Below are 25,656 nucleotides of genomic sequence, written 5' to 3'. Positions count from 1 at the left end.
CAAAATTAAAAGCTTTTGCACAGCAAAGGAGACTACCAACAAAACTAGAAGGCAGCCTACTGAATGGGAAAAGATATTTGCAAACAATATGCTCATAAGTGATTAGTATCTAAAATATATAAAACTACATCAAAACTACAATGAGATACTGCTTCACACTTGTCAGAACAGCTAGTATCAAAAAGACAAAAAATAAGTATTGGCAAGGATGTGGAAAAAAGGGAACCCTTGTGCGCTGGTGGTGGGAATGTAAATTGGTGCAACCACTGTGGAAAACAGTATGGAGGTTCCTCAAAAAATTAAAGATAGAAATATGAAATGATTTAGTAATTTCACTACTGGGTATTTACACAAATGAAAAACACTAATTTGAAAGGATATATGTACCTCTATGTTTATTGCAGCATTATTTACAATAACTAAGATATAGAGGCAACCCAAGTGTCCATCGATAGATGAATGAAGATGTACACCATATATAAAATGCATCACATCTTCTTTATCCATATATCCATCTTCTTTATCCATATATATACATATATGGATATATACACACACAATGGAATATTATTACTCATCCATAAAAAAGAATGAGCTCTTGCCTTTTGCAACAACATGGATGGATTTAGAAGGTATTACGGTAAGTGAAATATAAGAGACAAATACTGTATGATGTCACTTATATGTGGAATCTAAAAACCAAATGCATTAAAAAAAACCAAAAAGCAGAATCACACCTATAAATACAGAGAACAAACTGATGGTTGACAGAGGGAAGGGGGATGGGCAAAAAGGCATGAAGGGGAGTGGGAGATACTGGCATTTATGGAATGAATAAGTCATGGGAATAAAAGGTACACCATCGGGAATATAGTCGGTGTGTTGTAATAGTTTTGCGTGGTGACAGATGGTAGCTACACCTGTGGTAAGCATAGCATAAATTGTAGACTCGTCAGATCACTGTGCTGTATACCTGAAACTAAAGTAACATTGTGTGTCAAATATACTTCAATTAAAAAATAAATGTTGAAAAAAATACTGTCTTCAGGTAGATGTTGGTAAATGATAGTTTTCTTTTGAAAGATCATGTCAAAGAAATATTCTAAGTTTTGTGTGTCTTTTTTCCTTTTGATAGATTGAAGCCATGGCCATTCTTTTTGCAGTTGTTGCCAGGGGAACGACTATCCTTGCCAAACATGCTTGGTGTGGAGGAAACTTCCTGGAGGTGACAGAGCAGATTCTGGCTAAGATACCTTCTGAAAATAACAAACTAACATACTCACATGGCAAGTGAGTTCTGCTCTGCATGGGTAGAGGGTGAAAGAAGTGAACTGTATTATAATTAGAACAATAGAAAACTAGAGAACAAGGTTCTTGGTAGATAATTTAAATAAGCTGACAGAGCAGTAACCTTTACCAGCTTGGAAAATGGTCTGGATCTATTCATTAATATTTGTATTTAAGTTATTTTTATCATCAAAGTGATATTAATATTTTAAAGAAAGATATGGTAATGTTACTTGTAAAAAATGACTTTGCTATAGAGCTCTAGGATATGTGCAACATGATACAGATAAAAGACAATATTCCTTTGTTCATTCTTTCAGTAAATATATTTTGAGTACTTGTTGTGAGGCACTGTGCTTGGTGCTGGGGATACAACAAGAAATTACACAGTATTTGCCCTCATAGAGGTTATAGTTTAATGGAGGAGACAGTCAAATCCATAGATAATTGTAACAGATGGTGGAAGGTAGTGGATAGGAGGATGGCATTCTAGATAGAAGGAATAGCCGGTAGAGAAGTATGGAGTTATGAGATCACAGCACATGTTTAGGGAACTGCAGGTGGTATTCTACGACTGGTACCCAGCATGGTGAAAATAAAGCTAAAGAGATAGGTAAAAGAGAAATCATATAGGGTCTCATAGGCCGTGTTAAGAGATTGACTTTACCCTGTGGGTGGTGGGAAGGCACTGAAGGTTTTTAGCTGGGGTGTGCCATGGTCAGGTTTTGCTTTAGAAAGATCACTCTGGTGGCTGGTTGCAGAATGGATTGGGGAGGACATAGGTGGGAAATCTTAGTAATCAGGTAAAAAGTGCCTCAACCTTCCTCATCAATACTTAAAAAAACTTTTGTTATTTAACCCATCCTAATTTCCTTAGTTCTTATCTCAGAAGGAGGTTTTTATTACTTTCCAGAGCTAGCTCCTTGTATAATTTAGGATCTAGTCTAGTCTAAACTACTGTAAGAGAGAGACCCAAAATACAGTGTTACTTAAATGAGATAGCCCAGAGATGAGTACTTCCAGGCTGGTGGGGTGGTTCTGTCATTTTCAGTTAGTGTCTTCAATTAGTTCTGGCTAAGGCAGCTCCTTTAGTTCTTGTTAACATCCTGTGTGCTGTATTTCTAAAGGCAAAGCTCAGAAGTAGGGTGACTTTTTTTTTTAAAGATTTTATTTATTTATTCGACAGAGATAGAGACAGCCAGCGAGAGAGGGAACACAAGCAGGGGGAGTGGGAGAGGAAGAAGCAGGCTCATAGCGGAGGAGCCTGATGTGGGGCTCGATCCCATAACGCCAGGATCACGCCCTGAGCCGAAGGCAGACGCTTAACCGCTGTGCCACCCAGGCACCCCAGAAGTAGGGTGACTTTTTATTGTTCAGAAGTTTTGGCTTATGTTTTATTTTTCTCTACGTAATTATATAACTAACCTAGCTGGAAGGGAGGCTAGAATTTGTCATTTATAGTTGTGCAGCTGTATGTTCAGTTAAAATTCTATTACTCTAGAAGAAGTTACAGGATATTAGGAGATAACTTGCAATCTTCCATTCTACTCTTTTGGGCCACTCAAATATCTGGGTGTACTCTTCTTCCCAAACAAAGAGTACATATCCTCTCTGCAGGAGATGGCTCCAAAAACTCAGCTGGTCACCATCCAGTTCAGAGAGTCTGGGTGACATACAGTCTTCTCCATCAGGCCCAGCAGTGGCTCCTGTGACTTACCATAAATTAGAAGAGAAGTCATATGTTCTTCCTGCTCCCCCTGCCCAACCCGATAGACAGTGGTAGAAGTAGAACAACATCACCAGCGTTGAAGTTACAAACTCACGTTTAGAAAAGGGAAGAATGAGAAACGCGTAGAGGTCACTGCTTCCTAGCAGTGTTCCAGTAACTGCTTCACAGCATTTTCAAAGACTCCCTATTCTGATCCTGAAGTCGTTAGTGGTTCTGGTTCATTGGAGGAACTCCCTTGTCTTTTCTCCCTGAATCCTGGCTTTGTTCTCCAGGAGGCTCTTCCTTGTCCAGTATCATCTGGCCACATCCAAAATGGGTGTTAGTGTGTCATCTTTTGGAACTGTACAGGTTTTGTAGTCTGCTGCCTGCTGGTATAATTTAGAGGTCCAGACTTTGTCTTAGGGGTCAGATGATCCCAGCTTCTTGTGAGTATGGTTTTATAGCATTTTCAAAAACTTACTAGGCTTATGGTCTCTGTGTTCCAAGTCAGTTCCCAGGAAAATGCCTGGGAATGCACATTCAGCCCTGACCTAGCTGTGTGATTTCAAGCTTCCTTATATCTTTTTTTCATGCTTTTGGACTGTCTCTCCCCTCCCAGCCCCGTGGTAAACTTTTGCTCATTTTACAGGTCCCAAATGAGATACTTTCTTCATTATTATTTAGTCCTTCTAAAAGGGCAATTATGATCACGTCCCTTTTCTTCAGTGGTTACTCTGCACTCAGGGTAAAGTTTCTTAATGACTTGAAAGACTCTTCAGTATCTGCCCCTGCTTCCTTCTCTGGCCTTGTATCTCACTACTTTGGCCTTCAGTTTTGTTCTCCAGCCATACTTAGCTATTTGCATTTCAATGCTGCGTTCTTTCTCTCTTCCTATTCTTTGCAGTAGCTATTACCTTTTACTTGAATATGTCTATCTTTTTAAAAATCTGACTTTGCCGTTCTGAGCATAGATATTTCGTTTTCTAGAAACCCTGAACTCCAAGGCCACCATGTGTCCCCCTTTTGCTTGTCTCCATAGCATCCTTTGTTTATTCATATTGTAGTGCTTAGCACACTGTCTTATAATTGCATTCTCTACTTTTTGTCTCTGTCACCTGACTGTACGCTCCTTGGTGGCAGGGACCATATCTTGTAACTTTTTGTGGTCTTTGCACTAAGTTACTCCGTGGGTACAAATTTTCTGGAGAAATGATGACTTCCATTTTGGACACTGTGTTTAAGTTGTCTATAGTATATCCAGCTGGATGTGTCTAGTAGACTGTAGTGTATGTAGGCTTGGAGGTCAGGAAGTAGGTCAGATCTAGATTTGGGGATCATCATCATAATTGTGGTAGCTGAAAACAACAAGACATGACAGTGAATGCCACCATCCAGGGACTGTGTGAGAAGAGCAAGGAGCTGAGGATGTTGGAAAACATCAATAGAGAGGGAAAGAGACTGCCACATTAACCAGGCAAGCCTGGTATTGGGAAATCTAGTGGAGAGAAAACACTTCCCAGAAGAAGGAAATGGTCAACAGTATCATGTTTCAGAGATGGCCACTGGATATAGCGATGTGAAGTCATTGGTGGAATTGATGTGAACAGTAGTGGAGGAAGACATTTTGCCTGAGTTCCCATACCTCCTTGTAATTCATATCAAGCCTTTATGTGAACATTAAAAGTATCATTGAACAGGTACTCCTATCTGTGCACTTGCCCAAGGTAGAAATCTGGGAGGCAAAATTGAGTTATCTATCTGCCTCATTTCCAGTAGCCAGTCATCAAGTTCTGTTCTGTTTCTTCTGCCTTTTCTTTTTCATTGCCCATAGTACTTGAGTTTATTTCCCTCTTCATTTGCTTACCTGCTGTACTACAGTAGTCTCCTGTCTGGTCCTTCTTTCAGTCAGTTTTCCATGGTCTAGCCAAAACATCCTTTTGCATGACAAATCTTACCACACTCTCTTCAGGCTAAAACATTTTGATGCTTGGTCATTATTCTTAGGATAATGCATAGTGAGGTTTTAACATCTTATATAACTGGTATTTGCTTACTTCTCCAGCCTCATCTTTGCATGCCATTTGTTTCTTTCTATTTCACACTCTAGTCCTCATTTGACTGTACTAAACCCATTATGCGCTTTTTTTTTTTTTAATCTCCAGGCCTTTGTGCTTGGTTTTTCACTCTGGAACACTCTCTATCTGCTCTTTACCTTGCCATCTCTTACTTATTCTTCAGGTCTTGACTCAGACATCACTTGCTCCAGGATGTCTTTCCCATTACCCTTTGCTAAACTCTGTTAGGTGTCTCCTTTATGTTGCCAGAGCACCATACTGCCTTTTACTCCTCATCCTGTTTTACCATGCTGCTTGGTAATTCCCTGCACTGTGATCTTTGTGAAGGCAAGGACTGATGGTTTTGCTTATTTGTATCCTCAGCACCCAACCCAGTAACTGGCTCAAAGCAGATGCCAGACAAATGTTAACTTTCAGTATTTGGTAGAAAAAGTGATTGCTCTGAGATCTTAAAAGAAAGCAAAGAAGATATATGGCTCATTGAAGGTTAATCTTAATTATGTGTCCCTCCTTAGATGTCATCTCTTATTGAGGCCCTAAGAGTCCAATTACGCTTTTGCAGCTGCCATTTTAACGGGTAATGTGCATACCATTGTGCTACATAGTTAGGGTAGGGACTTTCTTTTAATGTCTTATTTATTCTTATCAGTTTGACTTGAGAGAAACAGGTGTATGGGGGAGGAGGAGAGGGAGAATAGATAGTATCTGTAGATATGGTCACATTGATGGTAGCAAATTTGCTTATACATAGATAGAAGATGGAAGTGAAAGAGATATTGCTCATAACCACAGTAAGTTTTATATCTTTTATCCTACAGTTATTTGTTTCATTACATCTGCCAAGACAGGATTGTATATCTTTGTATCACTGATGATGTAAGTAACTTGAAGACATGTTGCTATTTAACTATGTGTACTGTTAATAAAGTTAGTTCTTAATTATCTGTATCTTTAGTAGGTAAGGTGATGTGATTATAACTGTCCATAGCTGAAAATTTTTTCTATACTTTGCATTTATCATATGGAGCTGCAAATGACAAGAAGAGTTGATGTCTGGGTATATATGCAAATCAGCTCGGTTTTGGTAGAGTTTTCCCTTAACTAACCTCTTGCAACTTCTACGTTTCTCCTATTGTGTAGTGGGAATTGGTCTTCATAATCTTGACCCTTTGATATCAAATCCTGTCAAAATTTATTTATCTGAAATATTAAATAGGTAATTTTATTTAATACTGAATTTTTAAAAAAATTCAATTAGCTAACGTTTTTGATATAATGTTCAGTGATTTATTAGTTCCATATAACACCCAGTGCTCATGTGAATAGTGAATTTTTTAATGTATACTGACCTTTGGAAAACAAAATCACAATACGTCATAATCAGCTTTGTAAATCTGTAGTTCACATCAGTAGGTTGTTTTTTGAGTATTTGTAGGTTCTAGGCCAAGACGCTCAGTAACTTAACAATGCCATCAAGGTCATTTCTCTCCTCTTCTATCCTTAGTGTCAGCTTCTTCCTAGATACATTCGCCTGTGGTTGCATGGAGCCACATGCTTTTTTATTTGTGTCAGAGAAGAGGGACTATGTCTTTTCAAATCTCTATTGTAAGAATGAGGAAAGTTCTCAGAAGCACACGTCCCTCTCCCCGCTCTTTCAAAGTGAACTTCTTTTCATGTCTTATTGGCTACGACTAGGTTGCATATTTATTTCTTAATCGATCAATGACAAGAGGCATCAAATTGGCATGATTGCCACAGGTCAGGGTTTTTAACCGTCATTGTGTCACAGACCCCTTTGATACTCATGGGCCTCTCTCAGGATGTTTTTAAATGTATGAAATACATGATTATAAACAAAACCAATTATATTGAAATGCAGTATTCAGAGTATTTAAAAAATTGATATAGTTATATATATGCTTTTTTATTCATTAAGTAACAAGATCTGGTCATAGGTCTAATAACTAATAATAATTTTGAAGTGATGAGTATAAATGATATTTTGAGAGATCTATAACGGATGGCATGTGAGAAAAAGATTTAGTGACAGTCACAGGTGCTGTTTGGTACTAATCTGATTTGTTACTCTACACTCAGATTTGAAACTTAAAGTTAAAACTTAATGTCATTTATTTTCTATCCAAGTACATGGACCCCTTGAATTTGAACCACTGACCCCAGTGTAAGAATGCTTAGCTTAGACTAATCTTGGGTGAAATGGAGATGAATGTCAACCATAGTGATCATCAACAATGATTTTTATCCTGAGTTTCACAGTGTTTTCTAAAATTATTTTAAAAATCCAGCTTTATCTGAAATGACTGATGTGAAAAGGCTTGAAATAGATGAGAAATATCACTAAATTTGGGTTCATCAGAGTTGAGTTTTCTGTTTCTTGACTGGGACCAGACAAGAGTACACCACTTGATCTTTTCAAGTATACCATCACTGTTAAAAAAAAAAACTCAATTCAAAGTATATATCAGTAGTGTTATCTTTGTGTGTGAAAGACTGTACTATTATTATAGATTTATTAAGCATCTTCTTGTGCTGGGCCTTCTAATAGAGCCTGTGAAAGATATGGAGGAAATAAAACCCAATTCTTACTCTCAAGAAACTAACCTAGATACTGTTATCTTTAGTTGGCAGTAGTCAAATAAATATGTTTGGATTGGACTCTCAGTTCGCTCTTTTATTAGTTGTTTAACCTTTGGCAAGTTACCTTTTAAGAGCCTTTGTTCCATTATTGTAAAATGAAGTCAGTGCTAATTCCTCCTCATGGAATCATTGCTCAGTAAATGTTAGGTGTTTTTATGGTTGTTGTTAATCATATCATCTTTGTTTACTTTCTGATGTGAACTCTGTGTTGGTCTCTTTTCAGGATTTTGAACGTTCTCGAGCATTTAATTTTCTGAATGAGATAAAGAAGAGGTTCCAGACTACATATGGTTCAAGAGCACAAACAGCACTCCCATATGCCATGAATAGCGAGTTCTCAAGTGTCTTGGCTGCACAGTTGGTAAGATCTTTTTCAGGATACAGTGTTTTGATTCATATCTTCTTTATTACTTTCAGGCACTCTGAGTATAGGGGACCCTGACCTGCAAATATATTTTTTCTGATTGTGCTATTAAATGGCAACATAATAAAACTTCCCAGATAGAAAAATTTTAAATCATCAGTGATACTCTCTATATAGTGATCAAAGTATCTAGGAGTGGGGAAAGACATTAAAGATCATCTACATGAACTACCCATCTAATGCATAAATCCTCTCTTTATTGCCAGATGGCCTCTTAACTAGAACATTAACCTTCTACTCTCCCATGAGGCAACTGTAAGTTTTTTTTTTTTTTTGAGTGAGAGAGAGCGCACATGGCAGGGGAAGGAAAGGGGGAGTAGGGAGAGGGGCAGAGAGAGACTCTCAAGCAGGCTTCATACTCAGCACGGAGCCCAGTGCAGGGCTCAATCTCATGACCTGAGTTCATGACCTAAGCTAGAAATCAAGAGTCAGATGCCTAATGACTGAGCCACCCAGGCACTCCAAGGCAACTATAATTTTTGAACAGCTTAATTTAGTCATTCGAAAGTCTCTTTATCTGTATGAATACCAAACTGTCAGCTCACTGAAGTTTTGCATATGTATATACCTGTGAAATACCACCCTTTTCAAAATCCATCTCCATGAACCTAAAAGTTCCTCCTTTGCAGTCAATCCCCTCCCCAACACTCTGCCCCAGGCAACCTCTGCTCTATTTTCTGCCCCTGAATTAGTTTTGTCTTTTCTAGAATTTCCTATAAATGGAATTATGCATTACATACTCTTTTGTGTCCTGCATGCTCTGTGTAAGGCTTTTGATACTCATTCATGTTGTGTAAACAGTAGTTCCCTTTTTTGCCGAGTAGTGTTGTATGCATATACCACAGTTTGTAATAAACTATCAAACTTTTTTCCAAAGTGGTTGTACCATTTATATTCCCATCAGCAGTTCTAGTGTTTCTGCATTCTTGCCAATGCTTGTTATGTGGTCTGTCTTTTAATTTTAGTCATCCTAGTGGGTGTGTAGTGATATCTCATTGTGGTTTTAATTTGCATTTCCCTGATGACTAATGATATTGAGACCTTTAAAAATGCTTCCCTTTTAGCCATGAAACTATTTGAGTGCAAAGACATATGTTCTATCTATGATTGTGTTGTGAATGAGGAAAAAAAAGAATTATTGTAATTGAATGCTTTACTTTTCACTTCTTGAAGTGTTCTTTTTAATACTTTTTGAGTGTTACACTTTTAAATATGCATTCTTCTGGGGATGAAGGTCCTTTAAATAGTTATAAATCTTTATTCAGTCAGTTCATTTGTTTCATACTTCCCACTGGAAAACATTCATATATGTGAAACTGTGTAAAACATCACCAACCAAAAATATACCAGTGTATAGTCGAAGGTGAAGGGTAAGCTGGCAGCAAAACTTTCAACTTAACCAGTTTGTCATTGGCTCCGTATCTATGTGTGACCCTCTGAACAAATCTGTGCCAGGATTGTCATCTACAGATGGAGATAATAAGAGCATCTTCATCATGGAGTTTTTGGGTAGATTAAATAATGTCCTCTCTTTGAAGTGACTGGAATATTGTATATTAAGGACTTCATGGATAGCTATGGATAATAATTTCAAAATTTATACTATTATCAATGTCTTAGATCTCTAGATCCTGTAAGGAGTCAATGAAAATAGGATGCATACTCTGATCCCAAGATAGAAGAATAGATGCTCAGAAGGTGGGCCAGCTTCTCCTCATCATACCCAAGAAGTGGGGAACAAATTAGTGTCCTTTTCCTTGTCCTATTCTCCCTGCCCCAACTACGGTCTTTTCTCCTTTCTTGTCTGAGCACAGATTATATAACCCTGTACTTCTGCCCCAAGAGTCTCAGGTATATATATTGATATATTCTAATACGTTTACCTTTATTTAAAATAAGTTGATATTTTTATACTATAACACTTATGTATTAACATTTTTTTATGCTGCCTATATTTTTCCCTAGGCCTGATAACAATTTTTAAATGAAATGGCATGTATCTTTTATATCAATACAGACATAATTTAATAGCATTCCTCAATGTCATTCCTCTTCTTTTTGTTTTCCTATTGTAAATAATGTCTGGGTAAGTTAAATCTTGTTTTCTTATAGAAGCATCACTCTGAGAATAAGGGCATAGACAAAGTGGTGGAGACTCAAGCCCAAGTGGATGAACTGAAAGGAATCATGGTCAGAAACATAGGTATGTTTCATGGCATAGTCCACATGCATATGGGCAAAAATGATAATAGATTACTTGATTGGAGTCAGATTATTCTAGAAAGGCTGAAATAGTACTTCCTGAATCTTACTTTTGGAAACTAATTATCAGCTAAGATATGAATATTACCTACCTATGATACTGTCTCCTGTATGAATGTTTTTTTCTTAGTACTTATGACCGTTCTTCATTCTAATTTGTTAGTTGGCTTAGCAAGACTAATTTCTGAGACCCTTGCAACAGTTCAGCAATTAAGAATAAATTAGTCAGTTTTGGCTGGAGATACCCAGATAGCTGATGTTATCAGTAGATACTTAAAGTATAACTTTTTGACCTCCTCAGAAAGTTTGTAGCACTTGATTGAGAGAAAGAAAGAATTGATAAAGAAAAAAACTGTTGTATTCTTCAAAGAATGAACTATGATATAAATTCTGTCAGCCTATGTTTTGTCAAGCTATTTAGCACATTAAAATAATCCAAAGAAATGCATCAAGTTTATTTTTTAATTGATTATGCAATTGTATTTAGATTTAGGATGATGCTCATTTTTAAAAGCACTGGTTCTCAAAATGTAGTCCCTAGGCCAGCAGCATCAGCATCCCTTGGGAACCTGTTAGAAATGCAAGTTTTCAGGACCCACCCCAGGGCTATTGAATCAGAAACTGCAAGTAGGACCCAGCAATCTATGTTCTCACAAGCCCTCTAGAGGATTCAAATGTGTATTCAAGTTTGAGAACCACTCTTTCTAAGGGTAATATCTCAGGCAGTAACTTGTATAAAATTGAATGAAAATTATTATATTGTTGTTTTATAAGATATTTAGTTGAGACGTTATCAGATTTTATAAATGTCAATTTACTTATAATCTTGGATTTACTATTTGAATCACTTGTACATTTATTATTAGCACGGGTACAAGCTGTAAAGACATTTTAGAAAAAAATACTCTTGATCGCAGCATCCTAAAGATTTATTTCCATTTTTTTCTTTTAAGGTTTTTATCCATATATATACATATTATAATAGTAATTTATATTTAGTTTTGTTGAGGCAATATAATATGGTGACCAAAATTTGGAGTCATATGTGCCTGAGTTTGGGTCCTGATTTCACTTCCAACCTGCTGTTAGCAATTGGTCAGTCCTCTAACTTCTCTGAGCTTTGTTTCCTTATCTGCGAAAAGGCGGTGGTAGAACCTAAGGTTACCAGGATAAAGGAGATAATGTATGTAAAGCATCTTGTACAGTGCCTAGCACATAGTGAGAACTGAATTATTGTTAGCTATCATTAATCTACTTTACGGTCCTATAGTGTTTCATTGGGTTATATTATAGGTTATAGCTTAGAATCATGTCCTTATTTGTAACACTTTGGTTCTTTAGAGCAATGTTACTCTGAGTACTGTTTTACAACCAGATGAAGCCAGCATGTAAGTCAGTGCTGTGCTTCCTTCATTGAGAACATCTTGTTAACGAATATGTCAGTTGGACTGGACTGTGTGCTTAGGGACTTAGTTGAGCAGTAGCAAACACTCTTAGGTAGCACTGATTTAGAGGTTAGTGTTGCAATAACAGTACTGCTATAAATGGTTTTGTGCCTATTTTTCTTATTTTTCTTGAGATTAAGTCCCAGGAATGAGATTAATAATCAAAATGGAGAAACATTTTTTTTAATTTTTATTTTCATTCCAGTTAGCTAACGTACAGTGTAATAATAGGTTCAGATGTACAATATAGTGATTCAGCAGTTCCATACTGCACCCAGTGCTCACCACAAATGTCCTGCCTAATCCCCATTACCTATGTAACTCATTCTCCCACCCCACCTCCCTTCTGGTAACCATCACTGTGTTCTCTATAGTTAAGAGTCTGCTTCTTGGTTTGTCTCTGTTTCTTTTTTTTTCCATTTGCTTGTTTGTTTTGTTTCTTAAATTCCACATACGAGTGAAATCATATGGCATTTGCCCTTCTCTGACTTATTTTGCTTAGCATTATAATCTCTAGCTGTATCCACGTCATTGCAAATGGCAAGATTTCATTTTTTTTGAAGCTGAGTAATATTCCAGTGTGTGTGTGTGTGCGTGCGTGCGCGCGCACACACACACCCACCCACCCACCTCTTCTTTATCCATTCATCAGTTGATGGACATTTGGGCTTTTTCCATAATTTGGCTATAGTAGATAATGCTGCTATAAACATTGGGGTTTATAGCATGTATCCCTTCGAATCTGTATTTTTGTATTCCTTGGGTAAATACCTGGTAGTGCAATTGCTGGGTCATAGGGTAGTTCTATGTTTAACTTTTTGAGGACCCTCCATGCTGTTTTCCAGAGTGGCTGTACCAGTTGGTATTACCACCAGCAGTGCAAGAGGGTTCCCCTTTCTCTGCATCCTCACCAATACTTGTTTCCTATATTGTTGATTTTAGCCATTCTGACAGATGTGAGGAAATATCTCATTGTAGTTTTGATTTGTATTTCCCTAATAATCAGTGATGTTGAGCATAAAAGGGAGAAAAATGCAGTTCTTGATATGTTTGTCTCTTAGCTATTTGAAGTAATTTCTTCTCATTGATTTTAGTTTTAATTGTATGTCTAGATGCAGACTAGAGAACCTATTGAATAAACTACTGATATTTCTTTTCTGTCTGTTTTTGGTTACCAAATGTATTTATTTCACCTGAAAGTGAATCAGCCAACTGCTACAATTTTGTTTATTGAGAATGCACAAAGTTCCCAGAACATGAAACTTTTAAGTCAACTTCTTTTAAACGACTTATTTTTAGAATTACTGAGATATCAAATTAAAATATAGCAAAAGCATTTCTAATTATCTCCCTTTAATTTTTAACACCTTGATTTTTTTAACAGTTTTATTGAGATAATCATATACCACACAATTCACCCATTTAAAGTATACTGTCCAGGGGCGCCTGGGTAGCGCAGTCGTTAAGGCGTCTGCCTTCGGCTCAGGGCGTGATCCCGGCGTTCCGGGATCGAGTCCCACATCGGGCTCCTCTGCTGGGAGCCTGCTTCTTCCTCTCTCACTCGCCTGCTGTGTTCCCTCTCTCACTGGCTGTCTCTCTGTCACATAAATAAATAAAATCTTAAAAAAAAAATAAAGTATACTGTCCAGTGGTTTTTAATATATTCACAGAGTTGTGCAACCAGTTTGCGAAATGTTGCCAAGTTCAAAATATTAAACTTCTGATTCATGAACATGAGTTGTCTTTTCATTTATTTAGGTCTTCTTTAATTTTGTCAATGATGTTTTGTAGCTTTTGGCATACAGATCTTACATGATGAAGACTCTGCTTGACCAAATGTTGGACCATCTCCTCTGAGCCCTCTCTTTGACTAGGCCTGATTCTGGGGCTGTGTCCCAGGTCTGCCTGAGCCAGTCTTAAATTAATCCCCTACCCTTGATATCTGATCACCTTTGATAGCTGATCAGGTTCCTCATCCTCTGCCTTTGATGTATAAATCCTTTGCTTGACTTTAAGAAGATTATTTTAGGCTAGTTTAGGCCTAAAGTAAATAAAAAGATGGATAGAATTTTACCCTTGATTTTTCCTCAGTTATTTTTCATCCACTGACTACCCCTTTACTCTGCTTGTTTGCTAGTAAATCCCGACTTGTCCTTGTTTTTTTATTTATTGAAATATAATTTACATAAACTCACATCATGTGAGTTTAAGGTGTACAACATGTTGATACATTTATAAATTGCAATATGATTGCCACTTTAGCTTTAGCTAACACCACTAGCTTTTAGCTTTTAGCTAGTGGTGTTAGCTAACACCACTATCACATCATATAAATTGTGATTTCTTTTTTGCAGTGAGACCGTTTAAGATCTAGTCTCTTAGCAATATTGAAGTATATAATACAGTATTTTTTTACTATACTCAGTGTGCTGTACACTGGATCTCCAGAATTTATTCATCTTCTAGTTGCAAGTTTATACCCTTTAACAACACCTCCCCACTTTGTCCATCTCCCAGCACCTGGTAACCACCATTCTATTCTCTGTTCCTACAAATCCGGCATTTTTAGATTCTTGTATTACATATAAGAAATATAATGTCTTTCTCTGTCTGGCTTATATCACTAAGCATAGTGCCCTCAGGATCCATCCGTGTTGTCACAAATGGTAGGATTTCATTCTTTTTTTTGTGGCTCAATAATATTCTGTTGCATGTATATATACTTCATCTTCTTTATTCATTTGTCCATTGATGGACACTTAGGTTGTTTTCATTATCTTGGCTGTTGTGAATAATGCTGCATTAAGCATGGGAGTGCAGATATCTTTTCACTATCCTGTTTTCATTTCCTTTGTGTATATACCCAGAAGTAGAATTGCTAGATCATACTGTAGTTGTATTTTTAATTTTTTTAAAAGATTTTATTTGACAGAGAGAGAGCGCACAAGCAGAGGGAGCAGCAGAGGGAGAGGGAGAAGCAGGCTCCCCACTGAGCAGGGAACACGATGTGGGGCTTGATCCTGGGACCCAAGCCGAAAGCTGCTGCTTAACCGACTGAGCCATCCAGGCGCCCCATATTTTTAATTTTTTGAGAAACCTTCATACTGTTTTCCATAGTGGCTGAACCAATATAATCCCACCAACAGTGCGTAAGGGTTTCCTTCTCTCTACACTGTCACGAACACTTGGTGATTTCTTGTCTTCTTAATGATAGCTATTCAAACAGGTGTGATATCCACAGTATCTTACTGTGGTTTTGATTTGCCTGTCCCTGATGATTAGTGATGGTAAGCATCTTTTCATGTGTCTGTTGGCCATCTAGACGTTTTCTTTGGAAAAGCATCTATTTAGTTCCTTTGCCCATCTTTAGTAGTGGTTTTTTTTGTTGTTGTTGTTAACTGAGTTGTATGGATTCCTTATTTATTTTAGGTATTAACCATAACCCCTTATGCAGTATATGGTTTGTAAATATTCCATTCTGTAGGTTTCCTTTTCATTTTGTTGATTATTTTGCTGGGCAGAAGCTTTTTAGTTTGATGTAGTTCCACTTGTTGAGTGCTGCTTAAAGACCAGTGTCAAAAGCCTTCTTCCCTATGTTTTATTATAGGAATTTAATGGTTTTAGTCTTTGAATTTAAGTCTTTAATCCATTTCAAGTTATTTTTTGGGAGGTGTTGTAAGGGATCCAATTTCAGTTTTCTGCATGTGGTTATCCAGTTTTCCCAGCACTATTTGTTGAAGAGACTATCTTTTCCCTAGTGAGTGTTCTTGACTCCCTTGTAAAATCTTAGTCAACTCTATATGTGAGAGTTTGTTTCTGGGATCTCTGTTCTGTTCCACTGGTTCATGTGAGTAGGTTTATGCCAGTACCATACTGTTTTAATTACTATAGCTTTATAGTATAGTTTGAAATCAGGAACTGTGATGCCTCTGGCTTTGTTTTTTCTCAGAATTGCTTTATCTGTTTGGGTCTTTTATGGTTCCATAGAAATTTTGGGATTGTTTTTTTCTATTTCTGTGAAAAATGCCATTGGAATTTTGAAAGACATTACATTGAATCTGTAGATGGCTTTGGGTAGTACGGCTATTTTAACAATATTAGTTCTGATCCATGAACATGGGATATATTTACATTTGTCGTGTCTTTAATTTCTTTCATCAATGTCTTGTAGTCTTCATCGCAGAGATCTTTCACCTCTTTGATTAAATTTATTCCTAAGTATTTTATTATTTTTGATGGTATTGTGATTGGGATAGTTTTCGTTATTACTTTTTTGGGTATTTTATTCTTAGTATGTAGAAATCTAACTTATTTCTGTATGTTAATTTTATATCCTACAACTTTATTGCATTTGTTGATTAGTTCAACAATTTTTTCATTGAGTCTAGGATTTTCTGTATATATTATATCATCTGCAAATGATGCCAGTTTTACTTCTCCCTTTTCTATTTTGATGGCTTTTATTTAATTGTCTTGCCTGATTGCTCTACATAGGACTTCCAGTGCTATATGAATAACAGTGGTAAGAGTGGGCACCTTTGTCTTGTTCCTGATCTTAGAGGAAAAGCTTTTAATATTTCACCATTGAGTATTATGTTGCCTTTGGGGTTGTCATATATGACATTTATTATGTTGAAATATGTCCTTCTATACTCAATTAGTTGAAGGTTTTTATTATGAAATGATGTTATGTTTTGTAAAATTTTTTTTCTGCATCTATTGATTTGATTATAAGTTTTTATCTTTCATTATATTAATGTGGTGTATCACATGTATTGAGTTGTGTGTTGAACCATTCTTATATGCCAGGGATAAATCCCAATTGGTCATGGTATATGATCATTTTTATGTGGTGTTAAATTCAATTTGCTAATATTTTTTTGAGAACTTTTGCATCTGTGTTCATCAGGGATATTGGTCTATAGTTTTCTTGTGTCCGTATCTGGATTTGGTATCAGGGTAATGCTGGCCTTATAAAATGAGTTTGGAAGTATTTCCTCCTCTTTGGTTTTTTTTGGAAGAGTTTGGGAAGGTTTGGCATTAATTTTGCTTTAAATGTTTGGTAGAATTCAGCAATGAAGCCATCCGATTTGGGTTTTTCTTTGTTAGGAGGTTTTTGGTTACATATTCAGTCTCTTTACTCATTATTAGAATGTTCAGGATTTCTATTTCTTCCTGATTCTGTCTAGGTTGTATGTTTCTAGGACTATATCCATTTCTTCTTTATCCGGTTTGTTGTCATATATTTATTCATAAGAGTCTCTTATGATCCTATGTATTTCTGTAGTATCATTTGTAATGTCTCCTCTTTCATTTCTGATTTTATTTGAATCTTTTTTCCCTTAGTCTAGCTAGAGGTTTGTCAATTTTATCCTTTCAAAAAGAAACAGCCATTAGTTTTGTTGATCTTTTCTATTTTTCTGGATTCTATTTCATTAATTTCCACTGTGGTCTTTATTTCTCTCCTTCCACTAACTTTGGGCTTAGTTTGTTCTTCTGTTTCTAATTCCTTGAAGGTTAAAGGTAGGCTGTTTCTTTGAGGTCTTTGTTTTCTTAACATATGCCTTTATCACTGTAACATCTTGTAGAACTGCTTTGGTAGCATCCTATGTGTTTTGTTGTGTTTCTATTTTCATTTGTTTTTAGTTATTTTTTTATTTTCTTTTGATTTTTTTCTTCAACCTGTTGGTTGTTCAGGAGTGTGTTGTTTAGTTTCCACATATTTATAGATTTTCCGGCTTTCTTCTTGTTGATTTCTAGTATCATACTACTGTGGTTGGCAAAGATACTTGGTATGATTTCAGTCTTCCTAAATTTGTTAAGACTTGTTTTGTGTCCTATCATATGATGTATCCTGGAGAATGTTCCTTGTGCACTTGAGAAGAATGTGTATTCTGCAGCTGTTGGATGGAATGTTCTGTGTATGCCTGTTATGACCACTTGTATGGTTTAAGTCATGTTTCCTTGTTGATTTTGTGTCTGGATTGTCTAGCCATTGCTAAAAAGGGGTGCATTGAAGTCACCTACTTCATTGTATTATTATCTGTTTCTTCCTTCAGATCTGCTAGTATTAAGATACTTAGGTGCTCTGATATTGTGTGCATATATATTTATTTTTATTATTTTTACTTTTATATATTTTTTAAAGATTTATTTTTATTTTAGAGAGAAAGAGAGTATATGAGTGGGGGGAGGGGCAGAAAGAGAGGGCGAGAGATAATCCCAAGCCGACTCCCTGCTGAGCACGGAGGCCAATGTGGGGCTCAATCCCACGACCCTGAGATCATGAACTGAGGTGAAATCAAGAGTTGGACACTTAACCCCTGTGTGCATATATATTTAAAATTGTTATACCTTCTTAATGAATTGGCCACTTTATTATTATATAATGGCTATATTTATCTTTTTTTTTTTTTTTTTTACCATTTTTGGTGTACCGTCTTATTTTTTCTAAGTATAGCTATCCCCACTTTCTTTTGGTTTCCACCTGTATGAAGTATCTTTTTCTATTCCTTCACCTTAAGCCTATGTGTGTACTTAAATCTGCAGTGAGTCTCATGTAAGCAGTATATTTTGGGTCTTTTATTTTTTTTTTATCCATCCAGCCACTCTGTGCCTTTTGATTGGTGAACTTATTACAGTTCGAGTAATTTTTGAAATATAGAGACTTACTAATTCCATCTTCTTCATTGCTTTCTGGATGTTTTATAATTTCATTGTTCCTTTTTCCTTCCATTTCTGCCTACCCTTTTATTTTTTTTCCTTTTATTTATTTCTTATTTTCCCCCGGAATATATATATGTGTGTGTGTGTCTGTGTATCCCAGAAAATACATGTAATTTTTAATTGAGATATAGTTGACATGCCATATTATATTAATTTCAGGTGTACAATATAGTGATTTGACAATTACATACATTAGGAAATGCTCACCACAGTAAGTGTAGTTACCATCTCTCACCATAGAAAGTTATTATGATATTATTAACTATATTCCCTATGTTGTACTTTTCATCCCTGTTACTTATTTATAACTGAAGTTTGCCCCTCTTAATCCATTTCACCTATTTCACCTATCCCCTGACCACCACCCCCCCCGCAACCACTAGTTCTCATTTTTTATGCATCTGTTTCTGTTTTTGTTTGTTTTGTTTCTTAGATTCCACATATAAGTGAAATCATATGGTATTTTCTTTCTCTATCTGACTTACTTCACTTAGCATAGTACCCTTTAGGTCTATCTATATTGTCCCAAATGTCTGCCTGTCTTTTAAAATTGGTGATGTTTTGGGATTGTGTATTGCATTTCCTGTTTCTGTTTCTTTTGTGAATCTACTCTAGGTTTTTGCTTTGCAGTTACCATGGGACTTACATAAACCATCTTATAGATGAAATAGTCAATTTTAAGGTGATAGCAACTTTTCATACAAAAACTCCACCTATTTACTCCCCTTTTATACTCTTGGTGTCACAATTTACCTTTTTCTATTGTGTTTTTGTTAAAAATTTATAGTAGCTATAAATATTTCTAATACTCTTTTCTTTAACTTTTATACTATATTTAAGTGTTTAACACACCATCCTATTACAGAATTAGTTTTCTAAATCTGTATATTTAGGGCGCCTGGGTGGCTTAGTTGGTTAAGCGACTGCCTTCGGGTCAGGTCATGATCCTGGAGTCCTGGGATTGAGTCCCACATCAGGCTCCCTGCTCAGCAGGGAGTCTGTTTCTCCCTCTGACCCTCCCCCCTCTCATGCTCTTTCTCTCTCTCTCTCTCTCTCTCTCTCATTCTCTCTCTAAAATAAATAAAATCTTCAAAAACAAATAAATAAATCTGCATATTTAACCTATACCAGTGTATTATATACTTTTCGATGTTTTCATGTCCCTAATTAGTGTCTTTTCCTTTTAGCATTTCTTGCATGGCAAGTCTAGTGGTAATGAACTCCTTTAGCTTTTATTTTTCTGAGAATATCTTTATTTCTCCTTCATATTTGAAGGATAACTTTGTCATATAGACTATTCTTGGCTGGCAGTTTTTTCTTTCAACACTTTGGATATGTTATTCCACATTCATTTCTGGCCTTTAGGGTCTCTGCTGCAAAATCCACTCATAGCCTAATAGGAATTTCTTTGTAGGTTACAGTCGTGTTTTTCCTCTGGCTGCTTTTAAGAGTCTGTCTTTATCTTTGATTTTTGAGAGTTTTATTATAATGTATCTTAAGAAGGTCTTTTTGCATTGAGATAATAGGGTGATCTCTTAGCTTTCTGAACTTAGATGTCCAAGTCTCTCTCCCGGTTTGGGAAGTTTTCTGCTATTATTTCTTTAAATAAGTTTTCTGTCTTGTTCCCTCTCTTATCTCCTTCTGGAACCCCAGGTATTCTAATATTTGTACATTTGATGGAGTCCATTGATCGTATAGGCTTTTGGGGTTATTTTTCATTATTTTCTCTTTGTTGTCCTCTAGGTTGTTTCAGAATTCCTATCCTGTAGCTTACTTATTATGTCTTCCATTTGGATTACTTTGAGGTAGATGTTTTCTATTGAATTCTTCATCTCATTTATTCTTCAGCTCCAGAATTTGTTTGATTCGTGGTTATGATTTCTATCTCTCTGTTAAATTTCAGATTTCATTCATGTAGTGCTTTCCTGATTTTGTTGATTGTTTCTCTTTGGGGTTTTTTTTTTTTTTTTTGGCAGCTTGATGAGTTTTTCCAAACAGATATTTTGAATGCCTTATTAGCCTGCAAAGTGTCATACTTCGGGGGCGCCTGGGTGGCGCAGTCATTAAGCGTCTGTCTTCGGCTCAGGGTGTGATCCCAGCGTTCTGGGATCGAGCTCCACATCAGGCTTCTCCACTGGGAGCCTGCTTCTTCCTCTCCCACTCCCCCTGCTTGTGTTCCCTCTCTCGCTGGCTGTCTCTCTCTGTCAAATAAATAAATAAAAATCTTTAAAAAAACGTCATACTTTGATTTCAGTTATTGGAGAATGATTGTTACCTTACATTGTTGACATATTTCCTTGATTCTTTATGTTCCTCGAACTTCTGTTTTGCTGCTTTCACTTTTGAAGTGTAGTAGACATCTCCTAAAATTTTTACTAGTTACCCTCAGGTAGGAAATAGCATTTGTGGTCCTGCTATCTGGGATTTTCTCCAACCTTGTCTGGACATTCCTGCTCCATGCTTCTTACTTACTCTTGGGGCAGAATTCTTAACTTTTATGTCTTCTCTGGTCTTACAACTCACCATGCTGGCTGCTGGAAACCTTTTTTGTTTTCCAGAAGAGAACACTACTGCTCAAGTTTATGGGTTCTTCCTTGCCCACAGACCCTGATCTGATATTCTGAGAGCACTACTTTTAACTGGAGCTCACTCTTGCCACTGCACTTGGGAGCATGCATAAGGAGCTGGCTGCAGAGTGGGAGGAGGTGACTGTGGGACTGGTGAGGGAATCATTGGGTGAGGGTCCCCCAGAGGCTTGTGGGTGGACTTCCTGCTTAAGTCCTGAGCACAGCTATCAGAAAGTATGTTCTTTTAATGTCCTGTGACATTTTTATTGGCCTCTTTCCTGATCTCCTACCTGCCCCCCGTCTTGGAGGTCCTGCGTCCATACTCTGGGTGCTCCTGGAGAGAAATGGGTTTCTCCAGTAGCTTGTCACATTGCTGGAGTAGCCAGGCACTCACTCACTCTTCTCTCTTTCCCCTGGGGGAGAGATTGCCCCCAGCAAATCGAACTCCGTCCCTATGTGATGCCCAGCGTTCCTGTGGACCAGGCGGTCCCTCTGGAACGCTTCCTGGTGCCCATCGAGAGCATTGAGTGGGCCTCGGGACTGCTCTTTGTGCCAAATATTCTGGTGCAGGCAGGCAGCCTCAAGGCCATCACTGCAGGCTGCCAGTGAAGGTCATACCCTGCTAGACTGTGGGGGCTGGGTCGCATTAAAGGTGGTGATTTTTGGAAGAAAAAAAAAAGTTCAGCCCTATGCTCTGTCACCTTGGGGAATGGTCAGTGCTAGAAAAGTTCCTCTTACCCTCTCCAATGCATCTAAATTCATACCTATAGTTTATGCTTCAGGGCCATGCTGAAGTCTCCTCTTGGCAAGGCTAGCCTTCTACAAATTCTCATCCATGCGTACCTGCCTCAATCAGTACTCTTCAGGTTTTCCCCAACTGTGACCAATAGGGCTGTGGAACCAACACTGATCATGTTGGTTCCACAGCCTATACTTAGGTTTGTCTGCCTGTTACCAATGCACAAGTGCATGAGACCCCCTCAGGTCCTTTGGCATATGGTGCTTTATCCCACAGCTCCCACAGAGGGACTTTTTATTTGTGGATGGATGCCTAATAAGTTTTTTAAAAGGGGGGGACAAAATGGAGGGATGTCTTACACTGCCATGATGCTGACATCACCCCATTTCCTGTTATATTGTGATAGTCTTGACCCCTGTTGCAGTAGTCTGCAGTAGGAAGAATAAAATCTTATCATTTTTGGGAAGTGTCAGAATAATTTCCCTTTAATAGTATCTCTCTTTCAACATCCTTCTTGCCTTGTTTCCAAGTATTTTATTTTTTAATTTTTTGATGCTATTGTAAATGGAAATTTTGTCTCTCATTTTTGGATTATTCATTGCTAACGTATAGAAATACAGGTGATTTTTGCATATTGATTTTGTGTTGTGCAACATTGTTGAACATTTTTTATTAATTCTAATAGCATTTTAATGAGTTCCTTATGATTTTCTATATACAGGGTGTTAGATTCTGCCAGGTACTTTTTTTTGCATATATTGAAATGATTGTGTGGCTTTTGTCCGTTATTCTGTTAATGCAGTATATTGTAATATTTGGTTTTCGGATATTATATCAATCTTGCAATTCTGAAATAAATGCCACTTCATCATGTTGTAAATCCCTTTAATATATTACTGGATTTGTTTTTTTTTTTTTAAAGATTTTATTTATTTATTTGACAGAGAGAGACAGTGAGAGACGGAATACAAGCAAGGGGAGTGGGAGAGGGAGAAGCAGGCTTCCCGCGGAGCAGGGAGCCCAGTACGGGACTCGATCCCAGGACCTTGGGATCATGACCTGAGCTGAAGGCAGACACTTAACAGCTGAGCCACCCAGGCGCCCCTGCTGGATTTGTTCTAATATTTATTGAAGTTTTATGTCTGTATTCATGAGATATTGATCTGTTTTTCTCTTGTGATGTCTTACTTTATTTCAATTCAATTAAGTAACGTATAGTCTATTAGTTTCAGAGGTAGAGTTCAGTGACTCATCAGTTGTATATAATACCCAGTGCTCATTATATCATGTGCCCTCCTTAATGCCCATCACCTTGTCCCCCAGCCAACCACCCACCTCCCCTCCAGCAACCTTCAGTTTGTTTTCTATTGTTAAGAGTCTCTTATGGTTTGTCTCCCTCTCTGATTACATCTTGTTTTATTTTTCCCTCCCTTCCTCCATGCTCCTCTGTTTTGTTTCTTAAATTGCACATATGAGTGGAATCATATGATAATTGTCTTTCTCTGATTGACTTATTTTGATTAGCATAATACTCTCTAGTTCCATCCATGTCGATGCAAATGGCAAGATTTCATTTTTTTGATGGCTGAGTAATATTCCATTGTATATATGTACCACATCTTTATCCATTCATCTGTTGATGGGCATCTGGGCTCTTTCCATAGTTTGGCTATTGTGGACATTGCTGCTATAAACATTGGAGTGCAGGTACCCCTTCAGATCACTATGTTTGTATCCTTTAAATAAATACCTAATAGTGCAATTGTTGGGTCATAGGATAGTTCTATTTTTAACTTTTTGAGGAACCTCTGTACTGTTTTCTAGGTGGCTATACCAGCTTGCATTCCCACCAGCAGTGTAAGAGGGGGTTCCCTTTTCTCCACATCCTTGCCATCATTTGTTGTTTCCTGACTTGTTAATTTTAGCCATTCTGAGTGGTGTGAGGTGGTATCTCATTGTGGTTTTGATTTGTATTTCCCTGATGCTTAGTGATGTTGAGCATTTTTCATGTGTCTGTTGGCCATTTGTAGGTCTTCTTTGGAGAAATGTCTGTTTATGTCTTCTGCCCATTTTTTTTACCAGATTATTTGTTTTTTGGGTATTGAGTTTGATAAGTTCTTTATAGATTCTGAATACTAACCCTTTATCTGATAAGACATTTGCAAACATCTTCTCCCATTCTGTAGGTTGTCTTTTGGTTTTGTCGACTGTTTCCTTTGCTGTGCAAAAGCTTTTTATCTTGATGAGGTCATAGTAGGTCATTTTTTTTTAAAGATTTTATTTATTTATTTGACAGAGATAGAGACAGCCAGCGAGAGAGGGAACACAAGCAGGGGGAGTGGGAGAGGAAGCAGCAGGCTCACAGCAGAGGAGCCCGATGTGGGGCTCGATCCCACAACGCTGGGATCATGCCCTGAGCCAAAGGCAGACGCTTAACCGCTGTGCCACCCAGGCGCCCCATAGTAGGTCATTTTTGTCATTGTTTCCCTTGACTTTGGAGATGTGTCTAGCAAGAAGTTGCTGTGACTGAGGTCAAAGAGGTTGCTGTCTGTGTTCTCTTCTAGGATTTCGATGGTTGACTGTCTCACATTTAGGTCTTCCAACCATTTTGAGTTTATTTTTATGTATGGTGTAAGAAACTTCTTCTGCATATGGCTGTCCAGTTTTCCCAGCACCATTTGCTAAAGAGACTCTTTTTTTTCCATTGGATATTCTTTCCTGCTTTTTTGAAAATTAGTTGGCCATAGAGTTGAGGATCCATTTCTGGGTTCTCTATTCTGTTCCATTGATATATGTGTCTGTTTTTGTGCCAGTATCATACTGTCTTGATGATAACAGCTTTGTAATAGAGCTTTAAGTCTGGAATTGTGATGCCACCAGCTTCGGTTTTCTTTTTCAACTTTCCTTTGGCTATTTGGGGTCTTTTCTGGTTCCATACAAATTTTAGTATTATTTGTTCCAGCTCTGCAAAAAATGATGATGGTATTTTGATAAGGATTGCACTGAATGTATAAATTGCTCTGGGAAGCGTAGACATTTCAACAATATTTGTTCTTCCAGTTCATGAGCGTGGAATGTTTTTCCATCTCTTTGTGTCTTCCTCAGTTTCTTTCATGAGTGTTTTATACTTTTCAGAGTACAGATCCTTTGCCTCTCTGGTTAGGTTTATTCCTAGGTATCTTATGGTTTTGGTGCAATTGTAAATGGGATGGACTCCTTAATTTCTCTTTCTTCTCTTTCATCCTTAGTGTATAGAAATGCAACTGATTTCTGTGCTTTGATTTTGTATCCTGCGACTTTGCTGAATTCCTTTATGAGTTCTAGCAATTTTGGGGTGGAGTCTTTTGGGTTTTCCACATGGAGTATCATGTCATCTGCGAAGAGTGAGAGTTTGACTTTGCCTGTTTGGGTGCCTTTCATTTCTTTTAGTTGTCTGATTTCTGAGGCTGGGACTTTTAGCACTATGTTGAAGAACAGTGGTGAGAGTGGGCATCCCTGTCGTGTTCCTGACCTTAGGGGGAAAGCTCTCAGTTTTTCCCCATTGAGAATGATATTTTCTGTGGGCTTTTCATATATGGCTTTTATGATACTGAGTTATGTTCCTTCTATCCCTACACTGTGAAGAGTTTTAATCAAGAAAGGATGCTGTACTTTGTCAAATGCATTTTCCGCATCTATTGAGAGGCTCATATGGTTCTTGTACTTTCTTTTATTAATGTAGTGTATCACATTAATTTGCAGATGCTGAACCATGCTTGCAGCCCA

At 37.3% G+C, this 25,656-nt stretch overlaps 1 protein-coding gene across 2 annotated transcripts in view; it reads left to right on the top strand.

The window, feature by feature from the left end:
* VAMP7 (vesicle associated membrane protein 7) overlaps positions 1–25,656 on the top strand; it is a 61,925-nt gene that overhangs the window by 8,482 nt on the left and 27,787 nt on the right. The window contains exons 2-6 of one of the 2 annotated variants that reach the window (XM_045798322.2): positions 1,136–1,225; positions 5,586–5,647; positions 5,889–5,946; positions 7,952–8,089; positions 10,265–10,355. In XM_045798322.2, the coding sequence (XP_045654278.1) occupies positions 1,145–1,225; positions 5,586–5,647; positions 5,889–5,946; positions 7,952–8,089; positions 10,265–10,355 (430 nt within the window). In that variant the 5' untranslated portion in view covers positions 1,136–1,144. Of the gene's footprint in view, positions 1–1,135; positions 1,291–5,585; positions 5,648–5,888; positions 5,947–7,951; positions 8,090–10,264; positions 10,356–25,656 lie in introns of both variants that reach the window. The other variant, XM_045798311.2, reaches the window with a different exon arrangement.

This window comes from Ursus americanus, unplaced genomic scaffold (genome assembly GCF_024610735.1).
Source record: "Ursus americanus isolate L20-20 unplaced genomic scaffold, mUrsAme1.1.p SCAF_118, whole genome shotgun sequence".
NCBI classification, from domain to species: Eukaryota; Metazoa; Chordata; class Mammalia; order Carnivora; family Ursidae; genus Ursus; species Ursus americanus.
The sequence above is the reverse complement of the archived record's forward strand: the minus strand, read 5'-3'. Positions and strand labels throughout refer to the sequence as shown.